The following is a 27,762-nucleotide window of genomic DNA, read 5'->3' as shown; positions in this document are numbered from 1 at the left end:
CTAAGGGCCCCCCTAGTGTAGTGCATGTGACCTTTGAAGGTAACTAGAACTTTCAGTTGGTGAGCTGTCAATGTGTAAGCAGTATCTGCTCGCATCACATTCATCCTATTGTGAAATTAGGATGTGTCTCATTCACATACTCTGAAACTGGCCCATGGCTATGTGATAAGGCTGCATGCAAAAAAAGGCCAAACTCAATGAACCGTACTGTCACTGATGATAGTGGAGTATTGCTACCTCAGGTATAGAACTACACAAAGCCTAAAATGATCTTCAGTTTCATATCTACATTGGTACATAAACGCACACAGTCTGAACTTTGTCATGTTTATTTTGTTGTTTCTTAAAAAAATCATAAAATTTTCAGATTTTTATATATAATAACAGTTTACAAAATGTTTTATACAACTTTTAAAATATTCTCATTTTTAGGTTCTGGTAAGAATACCATCCAAAAATAATCTATATTTTATTTATGAACATTTAAAAGTAGTATACATCTGCTATTCAAAAAAACAAACTCAAGGAACAACAACTGGGAGTTTACTGTATGATGGCCTCCAACAAGTTACTCTGAACTGCCAAATGAAGGCCTTTGCAGCTACCCCACAAGGAACAGGTGACGTATGATGGGGCTGCAGAGATTTTGGACCACCACACACTTTCTGAGGCAGGACAATGAAAGTTCTGTGGACCCGAACACAACGTGGGCCAGGCCTTAACCAAACACGTGCCCCCCACCCCCCCACCCCCTCCTAGTCCTCATGGACATCTACCAGCCTGTTTTAAGTGCTGAACCTCATTGTAGAGCCAGTGTTCTTCAGAGACTATTGCTTAAAGGACTGCTTGCATGTGAGGAGGTTGTCGACAAGCAACGGCCATATTAACGTCCTCCACTTTCATCAATAGACATTTGTACGTGCAGGATCAATCACACCCTATCCCAGAGCACAGAAAAGTGAACTCCACATTTCAGACTGAGGTAGACTTTTCATGTGGGCCTCAGATTGTTAATTGAACCAGCTAGTTGCTCCCCCTACTTTGTAAGCTTGCAGCCACACTGAATTTCAAGTGGTGTCAATTCAGGAAGTTAAGTTGAACTCCCTCAGCAAATGATGCCATTCTGATTATTGCTGTGTAGTGGTGTAGAACACATCAGCTGTTGGGTGGCCAATAGTTACCCCTTGGTCTATAAACCTGTGGCTTGTTTAAAAACGACAGGAATCGTACTACACTACATCTGGCATTCTGACATTTCCAATCTTTCACCTGCATGAAGGTTACGCTTCATGTAACAAAAATCTCCAGCCCTGACCCGTGGCTTCTTAGAAGCTTCGCAGACACTGCGCATCATGCTTACTCTCTGGAGTGTGTGTTTTTTGTCCGTGTATCTGTAGATGCGGTGTCGGCGTGGTCAGCTGGTTCAGAAACAGACTACAGTAGCTGTGAGTCTTGATTTAATGTCTCATGACTTTCAGAACAGCCCCCCCCCCTTTCCAAAAAAAAGAACACTCAAACTAGCGTGACCTTTGTCTTAAAAAAAAAAAAAAAAAAAAAAAAATCTGGATCTTGTCATCCTCCTGTGTCTCCCATATCCCATGTCTCCCCTTTCCTTGGGCTCAGCTGTGCCCTGAGGGAGCTGCTGATTGGTCAGTCTTTTCTCCTCATCAGGGTCAGTTGGTGTGTGTGTGTGTGTGTGTGTGTGTGTGTGTGTGTGTGTGTGTGTGTGTGTGTGTGTGTGTGTGTGTGTGTGTGTGTGTGTGTGTGTGTGTGTGTGTGTGTGTGTGTGTGTGTGTGCGTGCGTGTGTGTGTGTGTGTGTGTGTCGGTGTGGCCCCTTCTCTCTCTTCCCGTGCCTTCTGTTTTGCGTGCGTGTGTGTGTATCTTTCCATCTCTTCTTTCTCTTTGTCTGCGGTCAGTGGGGACAGGTGGTGACACTATCTGCCGTGGATGTTGTTGTTGACCCTCTGCGGCAGCATCTGCTTCTCCTCCATCTCCTCCAGAGCCGTCTCCAGCTGCTGGATCAGCACCCGCTTCTTAAACCTGCGCCGAGAAAACAGACAGACGTGAGGGACGGAACGAACGACAGAGGGAGAGAGAGACAGAGGGAGAGGTGTAGGTCACAGAGAACAGAAACGGGGTGGGGGATGGGAAGAGCAAGCGAGGGAGTGAATGAGAGAGAGGGAGAGCGCAAGACGAGATATCAGGGCGAGTCTGAGGCAGCAGGAGGCTGTGTCCATTCAGGAAGAGTGAAAGGCAGAAAGTGGACAGGCGGCGTGTGCCCGTGTAGCACCACAGCAGGGTGCCAGATTGGTGGTGGGCACAACAGATGCGACCTCAATGTCTTTTGGCTCCTGCAGCATTTGCTGGACACAATGTGCCTCAATACAGGAATCAACTATTTGAAAGCCTTCAAGGTGCATTTAGCACTTCATCTGGCCTGCTTTACATGCTGGTAACCACCACAAACACAGGTCCTTTTTAAATAAAATAATAACAGATTCTGTAATTAGAATCAGTCTGACTGTATCAGCCACTCAGGAAATATCTGAGGAGAGGGGCAACCATCCAATTATTTGTGTACTCAGCGAACTGGGCCTGAACTACAGCGACCACAGTCTGTCAGAAGGAAAGGCTAACTCTGCTCACAGAAGGTATAGTGAACGCAGTATGAAAGAAAGGCAATGAATACAACAGTGGGCATGTGGTATGAGCTTTCTGACTCACCTGGCAGCCTCTTTGATGGCGTGGTGGATGAAGTACCTCTGCACAGACACCGGCCCTTTCACCTCCTCCAGTAGTCTGAAGATAGTCTCATAGTCTGGGGAGAAGCACATGGCAGAGATTAGAAGAAAGCTAAGACCATCAAGATCAATATCAACCTTCAAGCCTTATATAGCACAACACAATGGTTTGTTCTACACTGAACCTGACACAGTCCAACACGCTCACAAAGAAAAGCCTTTTAGTCCAGCTCAGGGCTTCAGCTGGCATATGCACACAGCTATATTCAGACAGGCAGCCTCTCCATCCACCACAGTCTAACCATTTCCCAGCCCTTGGGCAATCTCTCTGGGAGCATGTGAGTGCTCTCTTTTCACTATCAGTTAAGTGAAACAGAGGCCAGAAAGGGACCGCAGTGGAAGTGACTTCATGTCATGGAATAAGAATGCCTGGTATGTACTGTATATATGTGTGTGTGTGTGTGTGTGTGTGTGAGTGTGAGTGTGTGTGTGTGTGTGTGTGTGTGTGTGTGTGTGTGTGTGTGTGTGTGTGTGTGTGTGTGTGTGTGTGTAAGTCTGAGCCCAGAGCTGTTATTTGTGTGTGTGTGTGTGTGCTTGTGTGTGTGTGTGCTTGTGTGTGCGTGTGTCTGTGTGTAGGCGCTGGAGATACTCACTGCGACCAGGCTTGCGGACCTCCTTGATGACCCGTGAGCGCAGCTCGGCGTTGCTGCCCTCCAGTGGGATCATGATGACCGTCCCGGGGGTGCTCTCCCCTACGGTCCCGTCGGTCACCCCCTCCTGGCCGGGAGGACTCAGGCCCTCGCAGTTCTCCTGGCCGTCCAACGGCCTCTCGTCCAGGCCGTCCTCGCTGAGACACTCGTCCATCCCGGACTGGTCCTCGCTGCTGTCACTCAGGCCTCCCCCTTCCCTCTCATCCAATGAGATGCCTGCAGGACTGCCATCCACCCCTCCAGGCCAGCCGTCATTGGCCTCTGTACCTGGTCCTCGGTCTCCATTGCTCTCTGTTCCTAGGACACTATTCCCCTCCACTCCTGTAGGGGGAGACAGGCTAACTGTAAATATTTTGACTGAAGTAAAAAAAATGACCTTTTCTCTGAACACCTGTGTAGGCATCATTTACACTGTCGTTTGAGGCTAAAGATAATTGGATTCCGTCCAAAGCTGGTGTACATGTCATTGTCTACAGTTAGGAAACAATACATATTTTATTATGTTTGCTTGAGCAAGCAAACTTGACTGAGCTTGCCTAACACACTTGGAAACAATGGTATTAGGGCACACTCAATCCAACCATAACAGAAAGGTATGAGGAAGGGACACTAAATAACATTTGACGGTCCTAATTGCAGGATACTGCCTGTACCAAATCACGAAACTAAATAGTTTCGTTCTCAAACTTGGTCAGCCTAAGGAAGTGTGCAGTGGTTATATGCTAGGATGACTCAGAGCTAAGAGCTATGGCTGTGGAGCTGAACACACTGAAGCCAGACTCAGACATAATACTGTCCACTCATTCATGCCAGATAAAGCAGCGACGGCTCTGAGCTCTCCTTTAACGCTCACAACTAAAGATTTCTCCAACAACCTTCCTCTTTGTCTTGACCCATCTCTCTCTCTGTCTCTTCCTCCCTCCTCTCCCTCTCTCCCTCTCTCTCTCAGCTCATTAGTGTGCGCTCCTCCTGTTCTCCCAGCCTAATTACCTTTGAGCAGTGGGATTGGCTTGATGAGGCCCTGCTGGCCCTGGGCTCCGGGCGCTCCTTTGTTCACCACGTGGTTGGTGATGATGGGCGGAGTCTGCGGCCGCCGCAGTAGCGGCGACATGCTCCTCCGCCGCTTGGGGGCCGCGCCCGAGTTGGGGTCCCCCGAGTTGCCCCGCTTCTTGTTTTGGGGGCCCGTCACAAACTCGTCGGCCTCGTCGATCATCATGCCCTGGGGGGAGAGGACACACATTGTGATGCAGGGCCACAGACAGGAAGGAAGGCCTTCAGAATAACTAAGGCGCTCTCAGTGTGTCCTATAGAATCAGAGGAAGCGGCACAATGGAGTAAGGGTGGGAGGACAGAGTGCGCTCGTGGGTACCTTCTTATCCTGCTTGAAGGGGTTCCCAAACGTGTGCAGGCGCTTGGGCTGGTCAGGGTCGATCTCCCGCAGCGGCGAGGGCATCATCTTCAGGTACTCCTGATAGTTGCCCATCTGGCCCACTGGGATGCTGTGCAGGTAGTCTGTGTGGAGGAGAGAAGAGTGATGATGCCCCGGACACATCCGTTACGTCCTGCACTCATAACTTTGGAAAGGGCACGCCGAGGGTAACTAACCCCATTAGAGTTTATTAATGTGTGGCTCAGGCTCATCTTTCTGAGCGGTTGTGGGCAGTATGCCGGTAGAGTTAGCCAATAAAGCAGACTCTTGTGTCCACTAGTACACAGAGTCCAGTGCGATGAAAGAGGCCTGTTTTGATTCCAACCAGATACGACACAAATAGCCAGTGATGACCTCTTCACATCAAACAAATAGACAGGACTTGGCATAAACCACTGATGTCTGAGAAATCCCTGACCCAAATGACACAACATCTCCGAAGCAATACTTTTGGCTTTTGCTTTTTGTCTGCCAGCACATATGGATCATCACAACGTGGATTCTTGCCTAGTCAATGGAAATGGGCCTTAAAACATTAAAGGCTCACCACAGTTGCATAATTGGGCCTTTGTCTGCACACACAGATGTCTAAGACAAAGTGAGGCCACTGCAGCAGCTCTTGGACACACAGGGTTATTCCCCATCTTTGCAGACTGCACCAGCTGGTTTCAATTCAACTGCTACTTCTATGGCTGTTTAGAAAGCTCAGGGCAATTATATTTTACATGTTTTTCGTTGCCATCAATAAAAGGAAAATCATAGGCAATTCCTTGAAATATCAAGGAAAAATATTGTGTTTGTCTCCAAAAGATTACTTATCCTGTGTGAACACCTTCCTTCCAGTGTTTTGAAACCTTGTATTACTGGAACAAAAAGGGGAAGCCCTTTGTCCTTCCTTGTGGCAATGGAAATATGCTCACTTAATATGCAGCATCAAAACGGACTGTTACAAGGGCCTTAGTGTAATGCAGTGCAGTGCAATGGGGAAAGCTTTAAGTAGTTAAGCAGAAAAGTCCGATGATTAACACATTAAAAGTTTAAACTTGACAGCGGACTTGAATCAGTGAGGAGTGAATGTGTTTATTTCCCCCGAGTTTTTGGAATCGTTTACCTTCATCCTGTCCCCTAATGAGCTTCTGGGTTGTCCTCAGAAGGTTGGAGCGCATGCGGGTCACCTGATCCAGAAGGTTCCGTCTTGGAATGTCATAGGCATTCCGATAGGCCTGGGGCTTCAGATCCTTCACAGGAAATAGAGGGAGAAAAAATGCGAGAGGAGAAAAATGTGATTTATGACTAATGTTCAAAGGCCTTCTTGAATCTTATCATATTAAGCAAACAGTGCTGGCTTTTCATAACCCCCTCTGCCAAATCGATCTCGACCCAAAAAAACACGATCTCCGGCGTTAATATTTCATTGATGGCCTGGCGGTGGTACCTTGTTGAGCAGTGCGATCTGGAAGCCAGCGAACTCTTTGAAGTTGATGTCGGCGAGCCGTAGCGGCATCTCCCCGGTGATCCCCTGGAGCAGCTGCTTGAAGTCCCGGCGGTGCGCCAGCGACAGGGCACTGGAGTGGTTCTTCACCTTGATGCCCGTTTCCTGAGGGGGCTTCTTGCCCACAGACGCAATCAGACGGTCTGACTCGATTTTGGCCTGTGAAAAACGCCAAGGTCTAGTTAGCCAACAGCACAGCTAATCCAAGAAAATACAAGGCGAGCACATCAGCAGGGTCTTGTTTCTTTTCATGTAACTGCTATTGTTGAACATTCGTTTCATGTGCTCCTTGCAGATATAATAAATAATAGATCCCTGCTGACTTGTCTCGGTCTGAATATTTCCCCCCACTGCTTTCCTGTCAGTGCCAATAAAAGTGGACTTGGCCGGAGCGCGGAGGAGCTGGACCGGGCCGGCTGGACTGACCTGTTGGCTGAGCTTCTTCAGGTAGGAGATGACGCTGTAGCTCAGGCCACAGTCCATGTTGTCGGAGATTAGATTCGGAGCTCCCATCATCCTCAGTGCCTTCTTCAAGGGCTGGAGAACAGATGACAGTAGTGTTAATAAAGAATATCATCCTAATTTACAAATGTGTTTAAAAACATGTAAAAACACTGCTCATTAAAACAATCATTTATTGATATTATATTTGAGATATTATTGACATTAAATGACTAAGCATGGTCTTACCAGTAGGAAATATGGTGGCATGGACTTCAGGTAGATCTCAAAGGCCTGTCGCCATTTTAGGTTTGGCTTCAGCTTGTGCACTTTAAACAGGTCGTCTGTTGAGAGACATGTTGGCGAGAGACAGTGAGAAAAGAGGAAGGAAACACAAGACAGAGAGATGCTAAGGAAGGTACTGTGCTCAAACTGAGACAACACACAATGCTACATCCAACCCCAGAAGGGCTTTATTTGGCTTCCATGGTAACATAGCTGACACATTCATTTAGTCGGGCTAAAAATCTTGAAAAGGCGACGGAAGCACAAGACAGTGACAAATGCTACAGTAAGCCCAGTGGGGGCCGTTAATGCAGTCCCTGTGCCCTGAGCGTCTGGCTCTTTGATTTGCTCCTCTGCCTAATAGAGTTTGAGGGTTAATCAGGCTAAATTAGGAAGTATGAGTGCATGGATGGAAAATGTGGCCATACGCTTCTAACAAGCTGCCTATGTTTTTCAGCCGATACACAGCCCAACCGCTTTTCCTCAGACAGAACCACTCATTGTAATAATCTAAACACCGATTTTTCAAGCGTTCAAGTTTCCACCACGTCCTGATTAGCTCCAAACCTCCAGCACCAACTTTCAGTGTAATGCTATAGTGTAACCTGAGGCCCTAGTTAAACTTTCTTTAGCCCTCTCCGTGTGCGTGTCGGGTGTGCTTGAGTTCAGACAGCCCTGCACGCCGGGACACATACCAAGCAGAGGCAACAGGACAGGGTAGTTGTAAGGCATGACGAAGAGGTTGACACAGGTGAGCGTGGTGCTCGCTTTCAGGTAACCAAACGGGTGAGCCAGCTCGCTGTGCTTCCCACTGCAGTTCACAAACACCTGAGACGGAGAAAAAAGAGAGATGGGGGGAGGGAGGGAGAGAGAGAGACAGAGAGAGAGAGAGAGAAAGGGTTACAATGCTGTAGCTTCAAGCTCTTTAACTCCACCGCTTCGCTTAGTATTCGAGCGAACGCACCCAGAGCAAACAGGCCGGCGCTGCCTCGGGGACCAGTGCTGTGCTGCGCGATGCTGCCTCCATGCCTCGTTACTCCAGGAGGCTCCCCCAGAGACGCTCCTGCTAAATCGGTCCCCCTCCCCAGCCGCCCACCCATCCAGCGCTGCAGCGCAACACGCCATCCCCCGGGGGGGGCAGGGCAGGGACGGGGGCTGCTTCCCAGAGACGGCCTCCCTCGGCGCGCCACCTGCCGTCTCTCTGCACTCACGGTGCTTAATCAGTCTGGCTGCTAACCGCTAACATCTTACCATTCCCTTGCTCATCATTACTGTTTAGGTGGAGTACCTATGGAGTACCAATCCAGTGTGGCAGCTCCAAGCCTGCGGCTGTTTATGACACTCAAAGGGCATTGGCATGGCTTTGGTTTATGGGTTGATCTGATCTGGGCCATGTCTCCATGCCCTTTGATCCTCCTCAGACTCATGTGGGGAAAATTCCACACTTTAAAGGAGCATAGCAGACTTTCACCTGACTTCATCAGATATACCCTACTGGTGCAGGGGGAATGGGCAGAGCGTTGCATCATTACATTTATATGCCCCCAAGCCTGTGAGTCATCAACAGAGCATTAGCTCTGAACAGAACTGTTTATTTTTATCTGCCTAGAATAGGAACACGGATATAAAACAACTTGCAAATTGCCTCAAGTTGAGTTTGTGCCAAGTGTCTTTTTTTTTTTACAACACCTGTTGAACAGGCTTGTTCTGGCACAGTCATTACATGCTAATCTGTAAACCGTACATAACCCTGAAACACCATCTCATTCAGAGAGTCCCACCATACACTTCTGACTAGCTCCGCATCCATTCAAAATATAGCACCACATGTTATTATGTCTGTGTTGTCAGCACAAAGCCAGTTATTATATTGTTGGATCTGTTCCATCCCAAGGCTTTGTATACAAATACAATTCTGGAAAACATGACTCTTGTACTTGTATAGTTTAATTGAGTGACAACTCCAAAATCAGCCTCATCTAATTAAGAGGTTCTATATAAAGGTGTGTCTTTTCTGTAAATATTTGCACTGATGATGGTCTGAAACCGAAAAAAACGTTTGCACTTTTCACTGGCTAGCACTTATTTGTTTATTACAGGCAGACAAGCTGCGTAATCAAATGGGCGGTGTTGGGTGTGCCAGCTCACCCTGGTCGGAGCGTGGAGGCGGAGCCTTACCTGCCAGCACATGTGCGGTGACTTCCTCTCCAGGATGTACTGCGTGAGGGGCGAGGGCTCCAGCTCGTACTTGTCGAAGGGCAGCTTGTCGATCACCATGGGCTCACAGTCCACGCAGGAGAAGCGCACCACCGGGTGGGCAGAGCGGGGCGGCTGCCAGGGGGTAAGGAACAGGAGCAGAGGGTTGGCATGGGTGGCATTGGGAACTCATGGGACACAATCAGCGTGGTGTGAGTTAAGAGAAGAGACGGAGGGAGTGGAGCATGGGGCCAGTTGGGTGGAGGAAGCCCCCACCCATACCAGGCACATGACAACATAAGCTGTTTATCTATATCAGAGCCACACACACACACACACAAAAAAAAACACTTAGGATACAGACACTGATGTTAAAAAGGGATCACAGCACAGACTTGTAGACTGTCGCTGGAAAGCAGGGCTTGTGTGTGTGTTGTGTATGTTTAGCCCTTTGGCCCCCAAAAATAAATTCTGTACATGTCAAGCCAGAGGCATTGGGTTCCCCTGTTGCGGGCCAGCAAAGCCCAGCCAGCCACTATGTTAAACCCTAAACCCATGCCCACACACATATCCCACGGCAACGCACCAGCTCACAAAACAACTCCTTTCAGGCGCTGACATTCGAAAATACCCACGCTAAAAACAAAAGTCTAAAAAAAAAAGAGAGAGAGAGAGAGAGAGAGATTTCTAAAGCAACAGGAACAAGCGCTTCTGCTCACGCCCACTGTGCTTTTCAGTTTCATGCACTCTGGAGGACGCGGCAGAGCAGCGGAGGAAGGAAATCATATGGCTGGCACCGAGCGGGGTCAAGGGAGGGCACTTGAACCGAGCGGACGAGTCATTAAACCCCCTCCTGCACTCTCCATTAAACAGACTGATCAGGGTGTTCAGGGGGGAGCCAAGATCCCTGCCTGATATGATACGAGGCCTGCAGTCTCTTTGATCAGGCTAAATGGCCAGAGCGGAGCTGAACTCTGCACTGCCGAGACGTGATCACGCTCAAGCGTGGTGATGGGGGCATATGCGGCCTTTTGGGCGGACGAGTTCCACAGAACAAAAGCCTGGAGCCATTACGGTGCGTGATCATCCTTCAGCACTGCTGCCTCTGCACTCTTTGCACTTTGGCGTCCTGTGAGGATCCCAGCCGGTCCGCCACCCTAAAGGAAACGCGGCTGATTGATGAGTGGCTGAGCTGGTGGGCCAGTGGCCAGCCTCCCCAGAGGAGAGCGTTTTTAATACCCCCGTGAAAGCCTCGTTCCCTGGACGCACGTGAGGCCGCGCGGAGGGTGACCAGGAGCGTCCCCACAGGGAGGTGTTGCTGACGCTCACTGTGTGCTCAGGGCATCGCAGCAGGCCAGATGGGCTCCTGTACAGCTTCAGTTCGCTTGCTGTGTTGGAGAGTATGAGGGTTGGGATGAACACAGACAAGAGGAGGAGGAGGCACCAAAGTGGTGATCAATGTGTGCGTATGTGTGGAGGTGTGAGTGGGTGAGTGGGTGAGTGAGTGTGTGAGTGTGCGTGCCAGTCTGTCAGTATGTTTTCGCCAAGTCTCCAAGGTAAGGCAACTTTTAGGAGAGTGAGAGTAGCATCTGTTTTCTGGAACATCTGGTTGAATCTAAATTACAAAATGCTGCTGACTGCAAGTGAGGCAAACTGTGGCTTCCTTCTGGTTTCACAGTTTAGGGAACTACATCTCCCATAGGACAGACTGACCTTGGCATGATGGCACAAAACAACAACACCATTTGCGCTGAGCAAAAGTTTTCATACTTATAAGCGGGTGACCTGTCTGACTGAGTGCAGTAAGAACCACTGGCGGTCAAACGGATGCCAATGCTCACCAGAGTGGGCGAGTTCTGGTCGGGCCAGAAGGACTCGGGGATGGGCCAGTGGCCCACGGGCACCCCCGTCTTGGGATTGGGACGCACGTAGATGAGCTTGTGGCAGCTGTGCCAGGGCTGTGGACTGAAGGACGACACGGACCGGGTCGGATCAACCTGCCCATCTGCAAGAGGAGAGAAAGAGAGAGAGAGAGAGAGAGAGAGAGAGAGAGAGAGAGAGAGAGAGAGAGAGAGAGACAGAGACAGAGACAGACATAGAGGGAACGAGAGGGCAAAAGTAAGAAAGACAGCAAAAAAGAAAGGCCATAAATATCTACAAGCCACTCAGCTACTCCACCCCAAACCTAAAATGCTAAGTGGACATTCCCTGCCTCCGAATAAACTCGCACACATCTGCTTACAAAGCCACCCAGCCTGCTCAGAGAGTGCCGGCTGCTCGGTGACATACATCACTGTTATAGACCGTGACTGCTGATAGCTGAGCCTACCTTCTCCCAGCATAGGGGGGTCCGGCCCCGTCTTCTCAAAATTAATCACCACACCGCTCAGAACCTTCTGCACCAGAGACTCCAGACACTGGTTGAGCATTCTCTGAGTGCGAACACAGTAGGAACGGCCTGATGAGTAGATAAAAAGAGAGAGAGAGATAGAGAGAGAGAAGTAGCGGTAGAGGACAAAGACAGAAGGAGAGAGAGAGAGAAAAAACATGAAGTCCACAAAGCATTCATTTCAACTGCCACTCCTGCAGTCATGAACACATGGAGCTCATGTGTGTCCAGCATGCCCCGTGCTGCCGTGTCAGGTGTTTATATCTGCTCTATTGGCCAATGCGCTCCCCTGACCTTCCCTCATGGAAACGGATCTGCTCCGCATTACTCCACGCGGAGCAGAGAGCGTTCTGGCAGCCGTGCAGTGGGCTGGAAACGGCACCACAGCAAGCGTGTGTGCATGTGTGGGGGCCTGTCTGTGCAAGTGTGCTTAAGCGCATGTGTATGTTTTTCTGTGGGCCGTATTGTGTTAAATATTCACAGGTGTTGTCAGTTTTGAATGTGTAAGAAGACTCGTGTGTGCACATGACCGGGAGCAAGAATGTATCTGTGCATGCATGGCTCCCCATGTGTATGAAAGTGTGTGCATATAGGTGTCTACCGTAATTTCCAAACTGTTAGCCAAGGTTTAAACATTGATTTTGCTAAATTTCTTCAGCTGTGAGGTTAATACATGTGGGCAGTTAATATGGTATTAACATGGTTTCGCTTTTTTAAGTTGCGTAAAACACTGTGCTGTGGTTTAAACAAAATGCGGCTAACACACAGGAAATTGCTGTATGTGCATGATGTACAGTATGGGTGTGTGCCTGTGTTTGAGCGTGTGAAAATGTATATGAGCAAGTTTGGTCATATAGATGTGGTTTGTGTACGTGTGATGACATGAATGAGAGTGTGTGTGTGCGTGTGTGTGCGTGTGTGTGTGTGCGTGCATCTGTGCATATCTGTGGCAGAATAGTAGTAAAGAGCTCAGGTGCTGTGGTACCTCCAGTAACTTCACACATCTGCGTAATGGCCGACTCATCGGTGGGGACGCTGCCCAGCTGCTCGTTCTCCGGCATGGCGGCACCGGGCATACGGAGGACCAGAGCGAAGAGGCGCTGGTCCCAGCGGAACGGCTCCTTGGTCAGCTCACTGCCCGGGAGCGGCGAGTTCAGAGGGAGGTGCAGCTGGGGGGAGAGGGAGATCAGAGGAGTCAGCACAGCTCCCCAAACACGTAACAGGAGACATTCAAACAGTAACCATTCACAGTCCTCCCTTGCCCACTACAAGGGCCTCATCGTCATACAGTAAGCTACATATTGCAACTATATGGACGCAGGTGTCTGAGAAAACATTCCGAAGAAAACATTCCGAAAACATTCCGGAAACTAAGCATATACAACTAGCTCAGCTCAAAGGAGATAGTTCAAAGTACAAAATTATATTTGTTTGAAAATCGAAAACTGCTCAATATTTCTGACAATGCTGCTCGTATCAGACGGATGGATGGGGTCAAGGGCCGTGACCTCTCACCTCGTCAGATACACCTGAGCTGTGCGTCAGTTTGTTCCCATCTGTGATTGTGATGATCACCGCTGGCTCCAGGAAGAAAGGATTACGGCCCTGAGAGAAATAGAGAGAGAAAAACTAAAAGTTAAGTTAAGGACTTTCCATCTAGCGAGCCCAACATATGCCTGCCCACTCCTGCTTCCAGCTACACTCCGGAGAGGGTCTGCTTTCCGACCACCACTCTCTGACCAGAAGGGCCGGAGGATTGCGTAACTCTGGAACAGGCAGTGGGAGCCAAGGATAAATTCTACACAGAATAGAACTCTGTGTGTGTCAGCATTTGTTTGCAGCCCACCACCCCCACGACTCCTCCATTTTGTTCCACTCCGGCTGCTACTGTATGCTGCAGCGGATTCTACTTGATCGTTTCACACAAACTTTTTGAAATATTCCATGATGTCAACCATCAGTGAGGTTCTCATCCTCTGGTCTTTTCACGCATCTTAGGTTCCTAGCTACTGGGAGTCCAGCGAAAACCTCAGAGAGAAGAGAGAGAGAGAGAGAGAGAGAGAGAGAGAGAGCGAGAGAGAGAGAGACACTGCTGGACTGAGCCAGGCTCCCAGTGTGTGCTGTAGGGGTCAGGGCATGCCTGCTCACTCGCCCCGCAAGGAGACAGTAAGTGGATTTACATACTACCTCTGCGCTATACTGTGCTAGACTGACCCCCCCAACCCCCCTTCCCCTATCTAATCCATCATGCTTTCAGACTGGGAGCGTGAGGGAACAATGGGCGCGCTGACAGGGGAATGAGAGAGTGAGAAATGGTGAAGGTAATGGACAAGAAGCTCATATTCTCAGCCCAGACCGTCACAGAGACGTGCTCATTACAGTGCACTAAGGAATATCATTCGGAAAGTATGCCTCTGAAAAAATAACGCTCGCGTGAGTACTTCGTAAATGAGTGGAACAGCACGACTTCTAGGTTCTAGGTTAGTTTACATGATTGACACGGAATAATGTGTATGTGTGAGAATCACAGGATTAAAATATGTGCATAGCGTTCTGGGTGTTAAATGTAAAGCTGATGAGGGTCAGCGATGGCCAGTTGGACCATATCAGTGTACCTGGCCGTAGTTGTCGATGCCAGACGCCAGCCTGTTGAGGTTGAGCAGGTCGAAGGCGGAGCGCAGGGCCTGACCCATGGTGGTGAGCCCAGACGCCTGCAGGTTCTTCAGCTCGCTCATGAACGTGGCGTGGTTCTCTCTCCATCCCGCCTGAAACACACAAACACACACACGCACAACATTAAACTGTAGAACTAGCCATACAGATAATCATAATGGCATCGCACAGGGCATTGCACAAATACACACATGACCAGAAAGAAACACAGTTCAGTATTAAAGCGATGTGATATATTTGATGGGACTGTTTTTTAAACCCATGGCTTATCTGGCATACATTCCCCTCTAGTTCTGACAACTGCAATATGGACATATCAAAATAACTATCCAAATAAATATAGAAATAAATAATCCCATTGTCTATTAAGCATTGCTGCTCTCACTCTTTCCTCAGGCGAGGTCAAGCACCTTTCAGCTCCAGCATTATGCTTAATCTACGGATGACCTGCAGGCTTACCCCTCTCACCGTAAGCGCTACCACGCCTAAGTAACGAGGGAGGGAGGGAGAGGAGAAAGAGAATGACAGGCAGACAGACAGAGAGATAGATACAGAGAGAGCAGGACCCAGTCAGGTTGGAAACAAATAGGATAAGCTGTTCTCAATGTTTGTGCGCGAGTGTGAGTGTGCGTTTGTGTGCCTCGGCAGCATGGGAGTTCGGAGATAAAATTCTAGCGATGCAGGATCTCGTTCGGCTTGTTTTCGGTTCTCTGGAGATGACATTTGTGCTGCTGCAGTATAGCAGACCTGACCCATATTAGCTCCTTCAAAAACCTACTGTACGCCCTCAACCCAGTGGCGCCCGGTCGCGTGTGTGCATGTGCGTGAGTGCCTGGGAGACAGAGACTCTAGCCCAGCTCACATTCAATAAAAAAAGACTTTGGCCAAAAAGCTGCGCCCTCTCTCCCCCTTCCACATTAACATACTGGGAGAACATGACAGAGTGCACACAAGCATGCACAGGCAGCACAGCAGCTCCTTCAAAGCGCTGGAATGGCTAATTAACAAGCTAGATCCTCCCACAGATCTGCTATATAGGATGAGATGACAGGGGCGAGAACACACACACACACACACACACACAGCACACTCACAGAACGCACATTCTGACAGGCAAGGGGGAGAAACCCAAGGCGATAACACATGCACACCCTAAACCGCCGGAGAATCACCCACAGCACCAGGGCGGCATGCAAGCACACGCATATGTTGTGCGTGTGTGTGCGCGCGTGTGTGTGTGTGTGAGAAAGAGAGAGAGAGTGCACGCCTGCCGAGTGTGTAAGTGTGACTCTTAGCTCACCCTCAATAATTCAAACCAGAGAGTAATTCTATTTTTCCCCACCCATCCCTCTGCTTTCGCTCTGCCTTGGCATTAACAATTCATTGCATCTGTGGGAGTGCGACAGCGATCAGAGCCTCTATTATCACAACGCTGTCTGGCTTCCAGCGCACAAAGGGAGACGGAGGCAGAGGGAAAGTGACACAGAAAGGCAAAGAGAGAGCGCACACTAGTGTGCGGACAGCCACAGATGAGGGGATTCAATCAGCTCAGCGTACAAGCCACTCCACCATTACCGGCACATTTCCCATAGCACTTGCGGCGAGTGGGGCGCAGCATATTGTGTTATTAAGTGGCTGATTAAGGGATGAGTCCCCGGCAGAGGCGGGGACGGGACCGGTTTAGGGAGTGCTACCCAACTGCGCGCAGTCCCAAACATGGGCATGGCTTCCCGCTGCCACCTCTCCTCCACCTCAGCCTGCCGCTGGCATCCATGCGCTGCTCTGTGTCACTGGACAGATAAGGACTTGCTCCCCTGATGAAGGCTGCACGCGTGGAGGCAGAGAGGCCCCGCCGCCACGGTGCCCAACAGCGCCGCTCTGCAGCCGCTAGACAAGGGAGCGCGCCAGCACAGGGACAGGAAAGACACAGAGATAGGCCGATAGGGGAAGACAAAGAAGAAGAAAAAAAGGAAGACACCCAACCGTCAGCACAACGCAGAAAGTCAATGAGGAGAGGGCAAGCGAGAGAGAGAGAGAGAGAGAGAGAGAGAGAGAGGGAAAAAAAAAGAAAGAACATGGCAAGTCCATGCAGGGTGGTATTCCCTTCATGTGTGTGAAATAAAGGCAGGGTGGGGAGTTGAGCTGTCACAACAGTGGAATGAGTGACTGCTCATCCAGCCAGCCGAGGCCCTGATCCCGTATCACATGGCCAGGGCTGTGAACGGATCGCGGCCCCGACCCCTCCACATCTGGACTCTGTCTAACTCTCTCGGGGAGAACCTCGCTGACCCAAAATGTTACAGCGGTTCCCAGCATTCCCTGGGCTTTTCCACGCATGGATGGCGACTGCTGGGAGGAAGACACGGAGTGGCGTTTTTTTCCCCCCAGCCAACTCTCACAAGTCACCATGGCCATACAGCTGAGCAGAAAGTGGAAGACGGGGCCTGAAAGCTGGATTTGGTCTCACCAACTTTACAGAGCTTAACGTTACCTGTCAGCATTGCAAACAGTAACACAAACAAGATCCAGGCCAGAGATAAGAACGGAGCTTATCTGAAGGGTAAACATGGAGCAATGATAGCAACACAACACTGTCTACAAGCCTACCCGGTAGGCCTAGCACATTCGGCTGTAGGATATGTTTCATGCTTTAAAAATTGCATGTTGTTTTACTGCCTGTTGCATAGTTATACTCTGAAAGAATTTGGCTATATTTGGAGGCTTAGGGGTGACCTTCTTGCCTCAGAGACAAAGGAACACAAACACCACCCAAGCTTCCTCTGCAAACGTTCACAGAAATCAGCTCCTCTCTTTCTAGGTGTAACAGGCTGAGTGTTTTTCTCATTAGCGTCTTAGCACAAAGCCAGCGACGTGCCGTCTCAGCAACGCAACCAAAGAGGAGCGCTCTCTGGCCTTTAAGGGTGTTGCTCGATTCATAAGTGGATGAACTGCTTCTGCAAACATCGGCGTCGGCTGCCAAACTGCATGTCGTCATGCCAGGAAGGGGGGAAAAACAGCCCATCAACCACAGAGCTAAGAATAATGTTCTACTTGTCCAGGAATGAGACAACAAGTGAGGCACACAGACAGGAAAGGAGGGCATTGTCAGAACTGGAGGCTCACTGGAACTCTTCTCTGATTAGCTGCTGAAAAGCTCATGAATAATTGACAAGCGTGAACAAGCCACTCTCGCACAGACACCAGAATCACAATCACCCAGATTCTGCCCCGGTCTGAACATGTGCGACCCACACTAAAGATATTACTCCAGAGAAAACTGTTCATGATGCCTTATCACTGATGCTTGAAAGAGACTAAGGGCTACGGGGAGGGGGGGTGAAATGCAAAGTGAGGTAAAGGAACAAGCTACGCTTGGGTGGAAAACAAATGCTCAATCTTCATTCTTGGAATCATTCATTCAAATTGCTTAAGTGAACAGGGCTGGCATGTCACATGCCAAGCATGAAGCCTTGTCACCCCTCTGCCTGTCTCAACAAAGCAGGTGGACAAATGATTATGGTCTGGCAACAGGGTTCTTTGTGATGCCCTGTCGTTCTGAGATAAGATGATTTAGGGGGGTTGGGGGTGGGTGGCACAAAGCAGACAGGGGTAGAAAAAAGCCCCCATGAGAGTGTCTGGACACCTGCCAGGAAGACGAGTCTAATGAACTGCCCGGGAGTAAGCCACTCACATAGTCAGTGTCAATGTCAAACCACAAGACGGCATACAATTGCACATGTAGCTGCAGACAACATGCACATACATATACACAGCAATGGCATGCTACAATGGCATGTGCCACAAAACCACTTTGCTTCCACAACTTTAACCATGCCTTGTGGCCTTGTAATGCCCTCAAACATACTCATGTTCAGTGTGTAAACACATGTCAACTCATAAATCATCCTGGACATCACATTTGAAATACTATGGATTTGGTTCATTTGGTTGGCTATGTTGAATATACAATCTGGGTTTAGCCTACAATATACAAGTTCCAGTGTGCGCTGATTATTTTAGAATATGTTTGTGTCTGTGTTCTGAAATGGGCTTTCACACTATGGGTTTTCAAATAACAAATACAATGTCTTTCATTCAAGGTGATTTTTGTTGTATCTAAATTCTGTTTGGTCATGTCAGCATAGTCTGACATACTACCACTAAGTAAATCACTTATGTTGACACTGTTAAATAATCTCCTCAGCAGTGCTGACATCTGACACCTAGGGTGTCCCAGAAAGTTCAACTGAAAGACCATAAAGATTAGGGGTGCGCTCACAAGATCAGGCTGGGACCTCAGTGACCGCTCTATGTTGAAATGTGATTGCCACATGAGAGAGTAGACAATGTTGATTAAAGACCCAGGCCTTTACTGTGTCTATTATGGCATCAGTCACAGTATGTCGACTGTGAGTAGTCACTGCCATATACCCTAGTTCCACTGTTCTTTAGTTTATTAACATGCTTATTATGTTAATAGTAGTTCCCTCATTCCAAAAGAGAATGTGGGTATTCTATTCATATGTAGCCTAAGGACTACTCATGAGAACTTGGAGAGAGAGGAGGGGGCAATGGGAGGGAGAAGTGCATGTTCTCTGATTGTGGTGGTGTTGAAGTTCACATTTAATCAGGGTACTTATGCATAAGAAAGACAGCAGTTTGAGTTCACACAGGGCGAGGAAAAACTAACTGCTTAAACAAAATTCAGTAATGGCCTTTGACAAATCAAACACGTTTAATTTGCCCTGTCCATACTGGCCAATGGGAATGCACAGAGGTCAGCCACGGAGCGGATGCTAAAGGACGGTATGAAAAAGAGTGCGGGACACTTGTCCAATCCAGGCAGAGTTAGCCCATCATAGCGTCACTCAAGACGTCACAGCGGATAATAAATCTCTCCGCCTCCATCTCAGCGCCTGAGAGCTTTCCCAACACAAAAGCAAAATGTCCGCCATGTTCAGAGGTTGCGCTGCTCCGGGTCTGCGGGTATTTTAACAAAAATTAGCCGTTTTCTCCACCGGGAGGCCGCCCAAACCCGCAGCTACGAACCAGAGGGACAGTAGAGCCTCATTGTCAGACAAATATATCAGATTTAACCACATTAAAACACAATTGAACAGTATTTATTTACCTTAACTCCGTATGGTGGATCATCAAATGTAACTAGCATGTACCTGTCGCCTCTACTAGCCGGGTCTCGGGCACGCAGCTGTTAAAGAAAACGAAACAATACACATTAATTTCGACTCATTCCATTATATGGACCTTCAACTTCAACAAGGTACAACAGTAAGCTGAAAAAGTCGGGGTAAAATTATTCTTTACCTTCATAAAGATCTCAACCGCGCCTTTAGCAATGTCCAGATACGTCGTACCCAAATAAGTGCGCTGATTCATAGAGGCGGACGTGTCTATCAGGAAAAGTAAAATAGGCATTTTAAATGTATAGATATTAAGCTATATGCTTACTAAAAAGACCTATGATCGTCATATGAGCTAGCTAGCGGCCCGGGCATGCATATATGTGTGTATATATTTTTGTTATAATCAGACCCCCCCAAAAGAGGGTCGTACTGCCACCCCTTGCAGCCGCCTGACTCTCTATCTGTCTTTACTGAGCACTGCTGAGGCTCGCGCTGTTAGAGAACTTCTCTTCCGAACAGATCGAAACGCCTTCGCGCCGCCGCTGCAATCGTATTGGCTAAACCTGGTCAGAGTGGCCACTCCCTGTTGTGCATAAATATGCAATGAGGTCGGGAAGTGCTTCTCATCCGCCTAGTGTTCATTTCTCCGTTCTTGGCGAATTGGAGATCCACGGAGTGGAAGGTCTGTTCGTGTGTGTGTTCTGGACATAAGTAAATGTGCTCATAAATGTCAGAGAATGTTTGAAATACACACTGTTGACCTCTTTGCATGTATATGAACGTTGTATATAGAAGTTTAGAGCATGATTTGGATGTATTTCACTATGGATCCAATGTGTGATTATAAAGGACACCCCTCCTCCCATGTTCCCGTCTGTCTTGGTGGGGGTGGGGAGTGCTTGGTTCACAGTACGATTTTTATAATAATTGAGCCTTCCCTTCAACCTTCCCCGTCTCTCTTGTTTATCTCTTCAGCGAAAGCACATTGAAGCGCCATGTTAATTCAACCGCCTGAATGCGTGCCTGCACGTTCTCGAAACGGTAAACCATTGCGGGATCATGGCTCTCTATCACGCTTTTCGATTTCTATTCAAGCGTCCCTGGTCCTTGAATTATCTATGCAACGGAAAACATTCCCTTCACACACAGAATATTCGTTAACAGTGGGAGACGGCGTGGCCGGTCCGTGTTTGATACCCACATAAATGTCGTTATTTGAGAACGAAAAAACATGTTTTAACAGGACATCAGGATTACCACGCGGTGTACATGTGAGGATATCTCACTTATGGTAAGAACGTTAACATAAAGGGTGTTATACACATAAATACATTTAATTGTTGTAATTAAAATATTAGTCACAAAACGTATAACCCCTCCCCCAATGAGCAACCTGTGTGCAGTAGAAAGCAAGCCTACTCGAAGGACCTCATGGAGTGACAATGGCCTTCAAGATGAATATGGAGCACATCGAGTGAAAACTATCAACTTATTGAGGCAATTGCTTCCTGCAAATGATTACCTTACGACTTACCTCTTTGTTGTCTAGAAAACAAAACTTACATGCACTTTGTGCTCTCTTATTTTCATTACAGGTCAGAAACTTTATGTGGGCTACACGTGTAGTACGTGCGTTGTCATGTTGACAACAGGCATTATGAGTGCATCTGACCATTTATGACTTGTGTTGACTGCATGCAAAATGCAGTGGTGTCAGTTGGGAGAATTTTGATTACACAGAACTTTGAAAAGTTAAGAGCTAGCAGATCTGTCACTAGGAGGCTATGTTTACATATCAAATTCTGACAAATAAACCATGTAGCTATAAAAGGAGCATCCTCTGCAACGTGTAATAAGGAAACTCGGGTTGAGGTATGTGTACTGCAAGCATACTTTCCACAACGCTATAAGCTGCATTTCTAAAATTTCTGTTTGGAAAATGTTTAAGATATAAGAGTACAGTCTGTACATCAATGTATGATCGTTGGTTACGTCATTGAACTGCTCTGGCGGAATTCCTGAGCCCTCCACTATCCCAGCATTCACTAAGCAATCTGCAGCATACTGACAAAGAAAACAGAAAAACAGGGTGGGATTTGCACAATATCTGACCGTTTCACACGAGGTACAGACACGATTAAGGTAAACACTCTTTAAGGCGCACTCGTTATTATCCAGGTTATTATATGACCCAATAATGTCATTACATTTTGAGCATACAATAGTTAACAGACGTTTAAAAAGCTTGTCCATTCGTTAGCATGTCAGCTATCGGCTATGTTTATTTCTACTCTTGCTGCACACCTAATATTAGCTAACGGTAGCTAGCTATATTAGCAAGATTCGCTAGTTGTTTAGGTTATGACAGTTCCATCACATTGGTTGAAATAATCAAGTACAGTATTACGGTAAAGTAAACATTGGTGCCACATTAATGGGCAATTTCCTGAGATCTATTCCTGTCATGAGATATTTCTCTGAACGGTTGTGCATTTCATATAACGTTAGCTAGTCAGGTAGCTATTATGCTTTCCACCAGGGATTGCATTTATGTACACCCACTTGCACTGTTGTCAAGAAAACACACAATGTATCTTATAAGTAATAGCGTTTGTAAATGACAATGTAGTCCTTTACTAAATTTGCGATGACTAGCCGTTAATGTTACTCTTACTGACACGTCTGTTTGGGAGGCTAACGTTAGCAGTATCATCTTATGTTCGATAGTTAACGTCACAGCTGTTTTGCTAGCTCAATATTTTTAAATGTCTGTAATATGTTGTCTCAACTCAAACTATAAGTGTCTTGAAAAGGGACTGCTGTTAATAGGTGATACATAGATAGAATGATAGAATACATCCTATGTGTAATGGTTAGGAGATCCTCGAGAAAGGCAGTTCTACCGAGTAAACAAAAGGAAACCACCCAGTAGCTGCTAGCTATACAGTAATGATTCCATGCAGTCAATTCGGGTCAAAGGGGCTATGGACTGCTACACAGATCTACCATTAATCGGGGTGGGTTGAATACTCGGAAAAAAAGTGGTTGTCCAAATAGGAAACGCTAGAATTGATCAAATATTAAATCATATAACGAAATGTCCCATCCGAAGATACACAGTATCAGTCAATTATTTGTTTCGATTAAGCATTAATTAACATGAGGACAAATGCTTTCTTCAGTAAACAAGCTCACGTGATCAGCCACGTGGAGCCTTCAAAAGTTGTTTTCCTGAGAAGACATAAAGTCAACGACTGTTAATTTTGTCATCTACAATCTACTCTTTCTGAACAGTTGTATTGTGATGGTCGTTTTACAGCTATGCTGCCAGAGTTCCGAATTGGGGCAGGAAGTGTCTTACTTGTAACTGTCGTGCTGCGCACCTGTTTACTGGGTGCAGTTTGTTTTCCTAGTATCAGTGTTGGTGCAAACCTTTCAAACATTAACACATTTAAAACCTTTAATGTCATAAAAGTGCCACTCTTGTTTTTGTCCTTTTATCATTGAAAGTGTTTGATGTTCTGTTATTGTCTTGTTTTGTCTCTCAGGGTGCAAGACATGGTTTTAAGGAGCTGAAAGGGTAAAGCTAGCTGCATCTGAAGGGGAGGTTTCTGCACCTTCAGAGCTTAGAAACAGACAACCGCCCAGGTGGGGATTCCCAGAACGGGCAGGACACCCGGAGGAAGGAGAGCTCAGCTCCGAGTCAATGCAGCAGCAGAGCCGGCAGCCTGACCTCGTGGAAGGAAGCCTTCCCGTGTTTGTGTTCCCCACTGAGCTGTTCTTCTATGCTGATGAGCAAGCCTCCCACAAGCAGGTGCTCACCCTCTACAACCCTTACGAATTTGCCCTTAAGTTCAAAGGTGAGTTGAATCCAGAAGCCAGAGAGTGACATACCAGTCCCGTCAATTTAACCAAGCTTCCCAAAGTATGCTGAGATAAGGAGTAAGGGGGAAATGACTCACTGTATAGATATATTCTATGGTAAATACAGAGTAGTGCAGCTTTGGTTAACCGTGGAATGTTGTTTTGTCAGTACTGTGCACAGCGCCAAACAAATATGCGGTGGTGGATGCCACAGGGGCCGTCAAACCACAATGCTGCGTTGACATGTAAGTGTTGTTGTTTTCTGATGTGAGAGTCCTCGCTACATGCTGTGTAGTTCACATCTAACAACACCACATCCCGGGCCCTGTTTGTCTCTATTCAGCGTGATCCGACACAGAGACGTGCGTGCCTGCCACTATGGGGTGATCGACAAGTTCCGGCTGCAGGTGTCGGAGCAGAGCCAGAGGAAGGCTCTTGGCAAAAAGGAGGTGATGGCCACGCTGCTGCCCTCCTCGGCGCAGGAGGCCCCAAACCCCCGGCCGCAGGAGGAGGAGCGGCGCATGAAGGAGCAACTGGCTGACAGCGTGTTCTTTGAGCAGACTGCATTCCAGACAGGTAACCCAGTGGCTGGGTTGTGGAGACTTAGAGGCACGGCAACTAACTACAGAGCAGCTCGAGAGACCGGTAAAGTTGAAGGGAGGGGGGAAAATAATTGTAATGTTGTAGTACTACTCTGCCGACACTAGATGGCAGCAGATATCACAGTAAAACAGTTCATAATAATAAAATGGCTGCTCACATTGTGAGCAAAACATTTTGCTTATCATTAGAGACACTAACAACCCTACATTTATGTTGTAATGTTTTTTACTTTACTTTTTATTCATTTCATGCTGAAAGAGTCTCTTTTCAATATATAAAAAAAATCATCTGTGACAATCAGAAGGCATTAAAAAAAAAACAGTGTTCTGGTCCCTTCATATTTTCTGTCCCAAAGGCGCACTTCTTTGCTTCATAGTTTCTGGTTCTGATATGAATACACAAATCTGAAGAAAAACATTTATAATTTACAGAATGCTAAGAATGAGCTGGTAAGCAATGTTATGTTTTCATAGCTCAGAATGACACTAATGTTAGGCGTTTTCATTTTCACGTATTGAAGATTTTAGTTGACTATATGATGAAAACATTTAAGTAACAATAGCATTCAGTAGCTAACTGCTTGCGATTCACACAGCCTAATCAGTTTTGGTCTGGTTGTTGTCTGGAAGATAAATTTGTACTGAATAATTTACTTCAAATGGATACCAACTCTTTGAAAACGCACTAAACTAATGGCTCAATATGGAGTGAAGCAACATTTGGAAAGGATCTATGCAGGCCTGTCCAAAACAGCATAGATAACTTACCAAGACTCGTGTCAGAATTACCCAATTGGCTCTTGATGATGAAATACCATCCTGAAATACATGCTGTCATCAGTTAGCTGTTGTTTGTTAGTTGCAATTTAAAAAAATATATATATTACAAGTGGTCAGCCTGAGTGACGTGTGTGTGTGTGTGTGTGTGTGTGTGTGTGTGTGTGTGTGTTTTGGACAGAGAGCCGTGCTGTATCGGGCGGCCCAAGCCTCCTGACAGTGCTGCTGGGGCTGGTGTGTATGGCCGCCCTCATGCTGCCCACACTGGGCGAGCAGGAATCCACAGTGCCTGTCTACCTCCACTTAAGTGTTAACAAGAAACTTGTAGCTGCTTACGTTCTAGGTACGTAATGAAGAATACATATGATATGCAACACAAGTCTATGAATTGACCCTTTCACTTCTACTTCACTATCAGTTCTAGACAATGTTAGCCTCAAGGTTATTTTTAAATACCACAAAGCACATATTCCTCAAAGTAAAACTGAACTGAAGGCTGTTCAATTTCACTGACAAATGGTCTACAAGATGATTTACACTGCTGACTCCAGGGCTTCAAACCAGATTTTTTTCATCCGGTTCGTTCCGAGCAGAATCAGTATTTTAACGTCTCTGGATTTGCGTTCAACCTTAGAATTACTATTCCCGAACCGGTTAGAACCAAATTAATAACAGTTAATAACGTTACACGTAGGGCTATGTGGTACGACAATATTCGGATGGCATAAAATGTTTAGCCTATTGATAGGCCTAGATATTTTACTCTATTCATTGGAGTATCCAAGCTGTCCTTGTTTAAACTCATAATCGTATATACATTTAGGGTTTTTTTCCTGTATACATGAATGAAGACGTTGTAAAACAACAACAAAAATGTTTTAGTCTACTAAACGGCCTACAATAGCTTAATAGAGCTTGAAGCCAGCTAGCGATTTTCAACATTCAACATTTTACTTTCAGGTTAACTTTATAGTGGCAGTTCACTGCTTGCAGTCAGAAAGTTTTTTGTGCAAACTCTGTACCAGTTATTAAGCAGAAAATATTTGTGTCATTGTAATGATAAAAAAAATAAAATAAATAGCGTCATTAAACGGTTGCCATTATTTCAATTAAATACACATTGCTGTTCCAGAGCATAGCAAAAGTTTCTGGTTTTGTTTTTGTTCCTAGCAATCTATCAATTGTTTCTAGTTTTCGTTTTTGTTTCAATGAACCGGTTCAAAGCCTTGGCTGACACTGACCTCAGATTATTTTTTGTTATACAGAAGAGGAGATCGCAGTGCAATATTATATGATAATATGGTAGTATGGTAGTCAAATCCCAGTGGCACTTATCACAGAGTAGGAAGTTCCCTGGTATCCTGGCTAAATTCCCAATCTGGCCCCCTAATAATTCCCTAGTGTAATTGGCTCGTTCATTCGTTCCCTCACTCTTCACCTCAAGCTGATGTGTGGTGTGCACAGAGTGTGCTGACGCATAATGGCTGTGGTGCATCTACCAGTTGGGTGTTACACATTGGTGGTGGTTGGTGAAGTTCCCTCTTCACTGTAAAGCGCTTTGGGTGCCTTGAGAAACGTTATATAAATGCAGAGCGTTGTTAGATAAATGTGAAACACAGCAGGTAGATTACAGGTTATTTGTCATACACATTGTTACCCTCAGCAAACTGTATTGTAACAATCAATATATCAGGACAGATTCTCCATATTTTATTTCATTTCCCATTGCTATTTTGCTCAGCTCTTGAATAGATGTATTACTCAGAATGATAATTTGGTACACATAGGGGTACACCTGTTGTGAAATTCTGGTTATGTTGATAGTAATATTTGTTTGTTTGTTGTTGTTTTTTATTTGTTACTTTATTAATAACACTATCTCTTAATGTGCCAGTCAATTTATAACATACTGTAGCATTTAGAGCTAGTGTAGAGCTAATGAACATAATTTGTAAACGCCAGCCACTGCCATCGGCAAAATGTCATGTTATTTGTCCATAGCCAACACTAGTCCAAAAATCTAATACCGATATTGGGCCGATATGTCAATTCAACCCTAATAAACAGAACACAATCCACCCAGTCACCACTCTCATGGCATCTGAAGGAGAACTGAGATGGTGACCCTTCAGGGTATTTGTGTTGCTAGAGAAACTTTTATGTTTAAAGTATGCGCGGTATTTATTTATTAAAGAATATCCATTCTTTTCCATTCAAAACGTGTGGATAAGGCATGCTGTGATGGTGGATGTGTCCCTTGTATATTGGGTGTTCCTTGCATAAAACTAAGAGATGCCTAATCTGTTTATTTGTATTCATTGTATTTTGCAGGTCTTCTTACAATGGTCATCCTGCGGACATGAAGCAATGCAAAAATGTGACCCTCAATCAAGAGAGGTGTAAAGAAGAACTGAATGGGGAAAATGTGTGTGAGAGTGTGTCCACACTCACTCACACACACACACACACACACACACACATACATACAGAGAATGCGGGCAAAAACGGGGTGCAGGGGACAATGAGGGACTCCCCTCCGCCATTTTAACTGCTTACAAATACATAAACGACAAACACCAACTCATACTGTACAAACCACAAACGCTGAGGCCGTGGGAGGGAACTTCTTCGTGTGGGTGTGTGTTGTCCAGACACAAGTACTGACTGAGCCTGGAGTACAGGCCTGGCCAAGGGGTTGGGCACTGGTGCTTTGTGTGTAATCATGAGAGGGCGGGCGATGGGATGGGATACATTAAATTAAACATGTTTGTTTTACTCCATATTCTTGTGTGTTTTGTGTAGTTTAATAGGCCTTGCATAATCTTGGACAACTGTGCCAGGTGAGATGCCCTAGTAGTCACTCACCGGGCCAGACGCTTGTACTTGGCCCTATTTACACAGGCCATGCTTTGCACTCTTTACTCAATCACTTGTCACTTGCTACATCTGTATTTAAGAAGAAAACAACTAAATAGTTCTTCCATACAAATAAAGTAAAGCTTTCTAAAAGATGTGTCA

General features: G+C 46.6%; 2 protein-coding genes across 6 annotated transcripts; one reads left to right on the top strand and one right to left on the bottom strand.

Moving 5' to 3' along the window:
- Nucleotides 1–313: 313 nt before the first annotated feature.
- On the bottom strand, nucleotides 314–19,987 carry ints6l (integrator complex subunit 6 like). Its single transcript, XM_062523875.1, has 18 exons — nucleotides 19,683–19,987; nucleotides 19,489–19,566; nucleotides 14,300–14,449; nucleotides 13,200–13,289; nucleotides 12,670–12,853; nucleotides 11,625–11,753; nucleotides 11,137–11,300; nucleotides 9,278–9,430; nucleotides 7,795–7,927; nucleotides 7,064–7,158; nucleotides 6,800–6,910; nucleotides 6,317–6,532; nucleotides 5,993–6,119; nucleotides 4,822–4,964; nucleotides 4,443–4,671; nucleotides 3,396–3,773; nucleotides 2,726–2,819; nucleotides 314–2,041 (listed from the first exon to the last, which is right to left on the bottom strand). The coding sequence occupies exons 1-18, from the start codon at nucleotides 19,791–19,793 to the stop codon at nucleotides 1,936–1,938; spliced, it is 2,691 nt and encodes an 896-aa protein (XP_062379859.1). The 5' UTR covers nucleotides 19,794–19,987; the 3' UTR covers nucleotides 314–1,935.
- Nucleotides 19,988–20,162: 175 nt separating this feature from the next.
- On the top strand, nucleotides 20,163–27,753 carry mospd1 (motile sperm domain containing 1). Of its 5 annotated transcripts, none has more exons than XM_062523879.1 (6): nucleotides 20,163–20,183; nucleotides 23,050–23,361; nucleotides 23,535–23,610; nucleotides 23,709–24,010; nucleotides 24,926–25,087; nucleotides 27,076–27,753. In XM_062523879.1, the coding sequence occupies exons 2-6, from the start codon at nucleotides 23,208–23,210 to the stop codon at nucleotides 27,105–27,107; spliced, it is 726 nt and encodes a 241-aa protein (XP_062379863.1). In that variant the 5' UTR covers nucleotides 20,163–20,183; nucleotides 23,050–23,207; the 3' UTR covers nucleotides 27,108–27,753. The 5 variants fall into 5 exon arrangements, with proteins under 5 accessions (XP_062379863.1, XP_062379861.1, XP_062379862.1 ...); XM_062523877.1 differs by lacking the exon at nucleotides 20,163–20,183 and adding an exon at nucleotides 20,645–20,792; XM_062523878.1 differs by lacking the exon at nucleotides 20,163–20,183 and adding an exon at nucleotides 21,182–21,373.
- The last annotated feature ends 9 nt before the right edge of the window (nucleotides 27,754–27,762 follow it).

Source organism: Sardina pilchardus, chromosome 21, assembly GCF_963854185.1.
Source record: "Sardina pilchardus chromosome 21, fSarPil1.1, whole genome shotgun sequence".
Taxonomy (NCBI): domain Eukaryota; kingdom Metazoa; phylum Chordata; class Actinopteri; order Clupeiformes; family Clupeidae; genus Sardina; species Sardina pilchardus.
This window is presented reverse-complemented; position numbering and strand designations above follow the sequence as displayed.

Excerpts from the sequence above, each read along its gene's own strand:
- ints6l (XM_062523875.1), bottom strand. The coding sequence starts at position 19,793 with ATGCCTATTTTACTTTTCCTGATAGACACGTCCGCCTCTATGAATCAG. Across the intron at positions 12,854-13,199 it reads GCTCAGGTGTATCTGACGAG|CTGCACCTCCCTCTGAACTC; the intron begins GTGAGAGGTCAC and ends CTCTCCCCCCAG. Across the intron at positions 7,928-9,277 it reads CACCGCACATGTGCTGGCAG|GTGTTTGTGAACTGCAGTGG; the intron begins GTAAGGCTCCGC and ends TCTCCGTCTCAG.
- mospd1 (XM_062523879.1), top strand. The coding sequence starts at position 23,208 with ATGCAGCAGCAGAGCCGGCAGCCTGACCTCGTGGAAGGAAGCCTTCCC. Across the intron at positions 24,011-24,925 it reads CAGAGCAGCTCGAGAGACCG|AGAGCCGTGCTGTATCGGGC; the intron begins GTAAAGTTGAAG and ends TGTTTTGGACAG. Across the intron at positions 25,088-27,075 it reads TGTAGCTGCTTACGTTCTAG|GTCTTCTTACAATGGTCATC; the intron begins GTACGTAATGAA and ends TGTATTTTGCAG.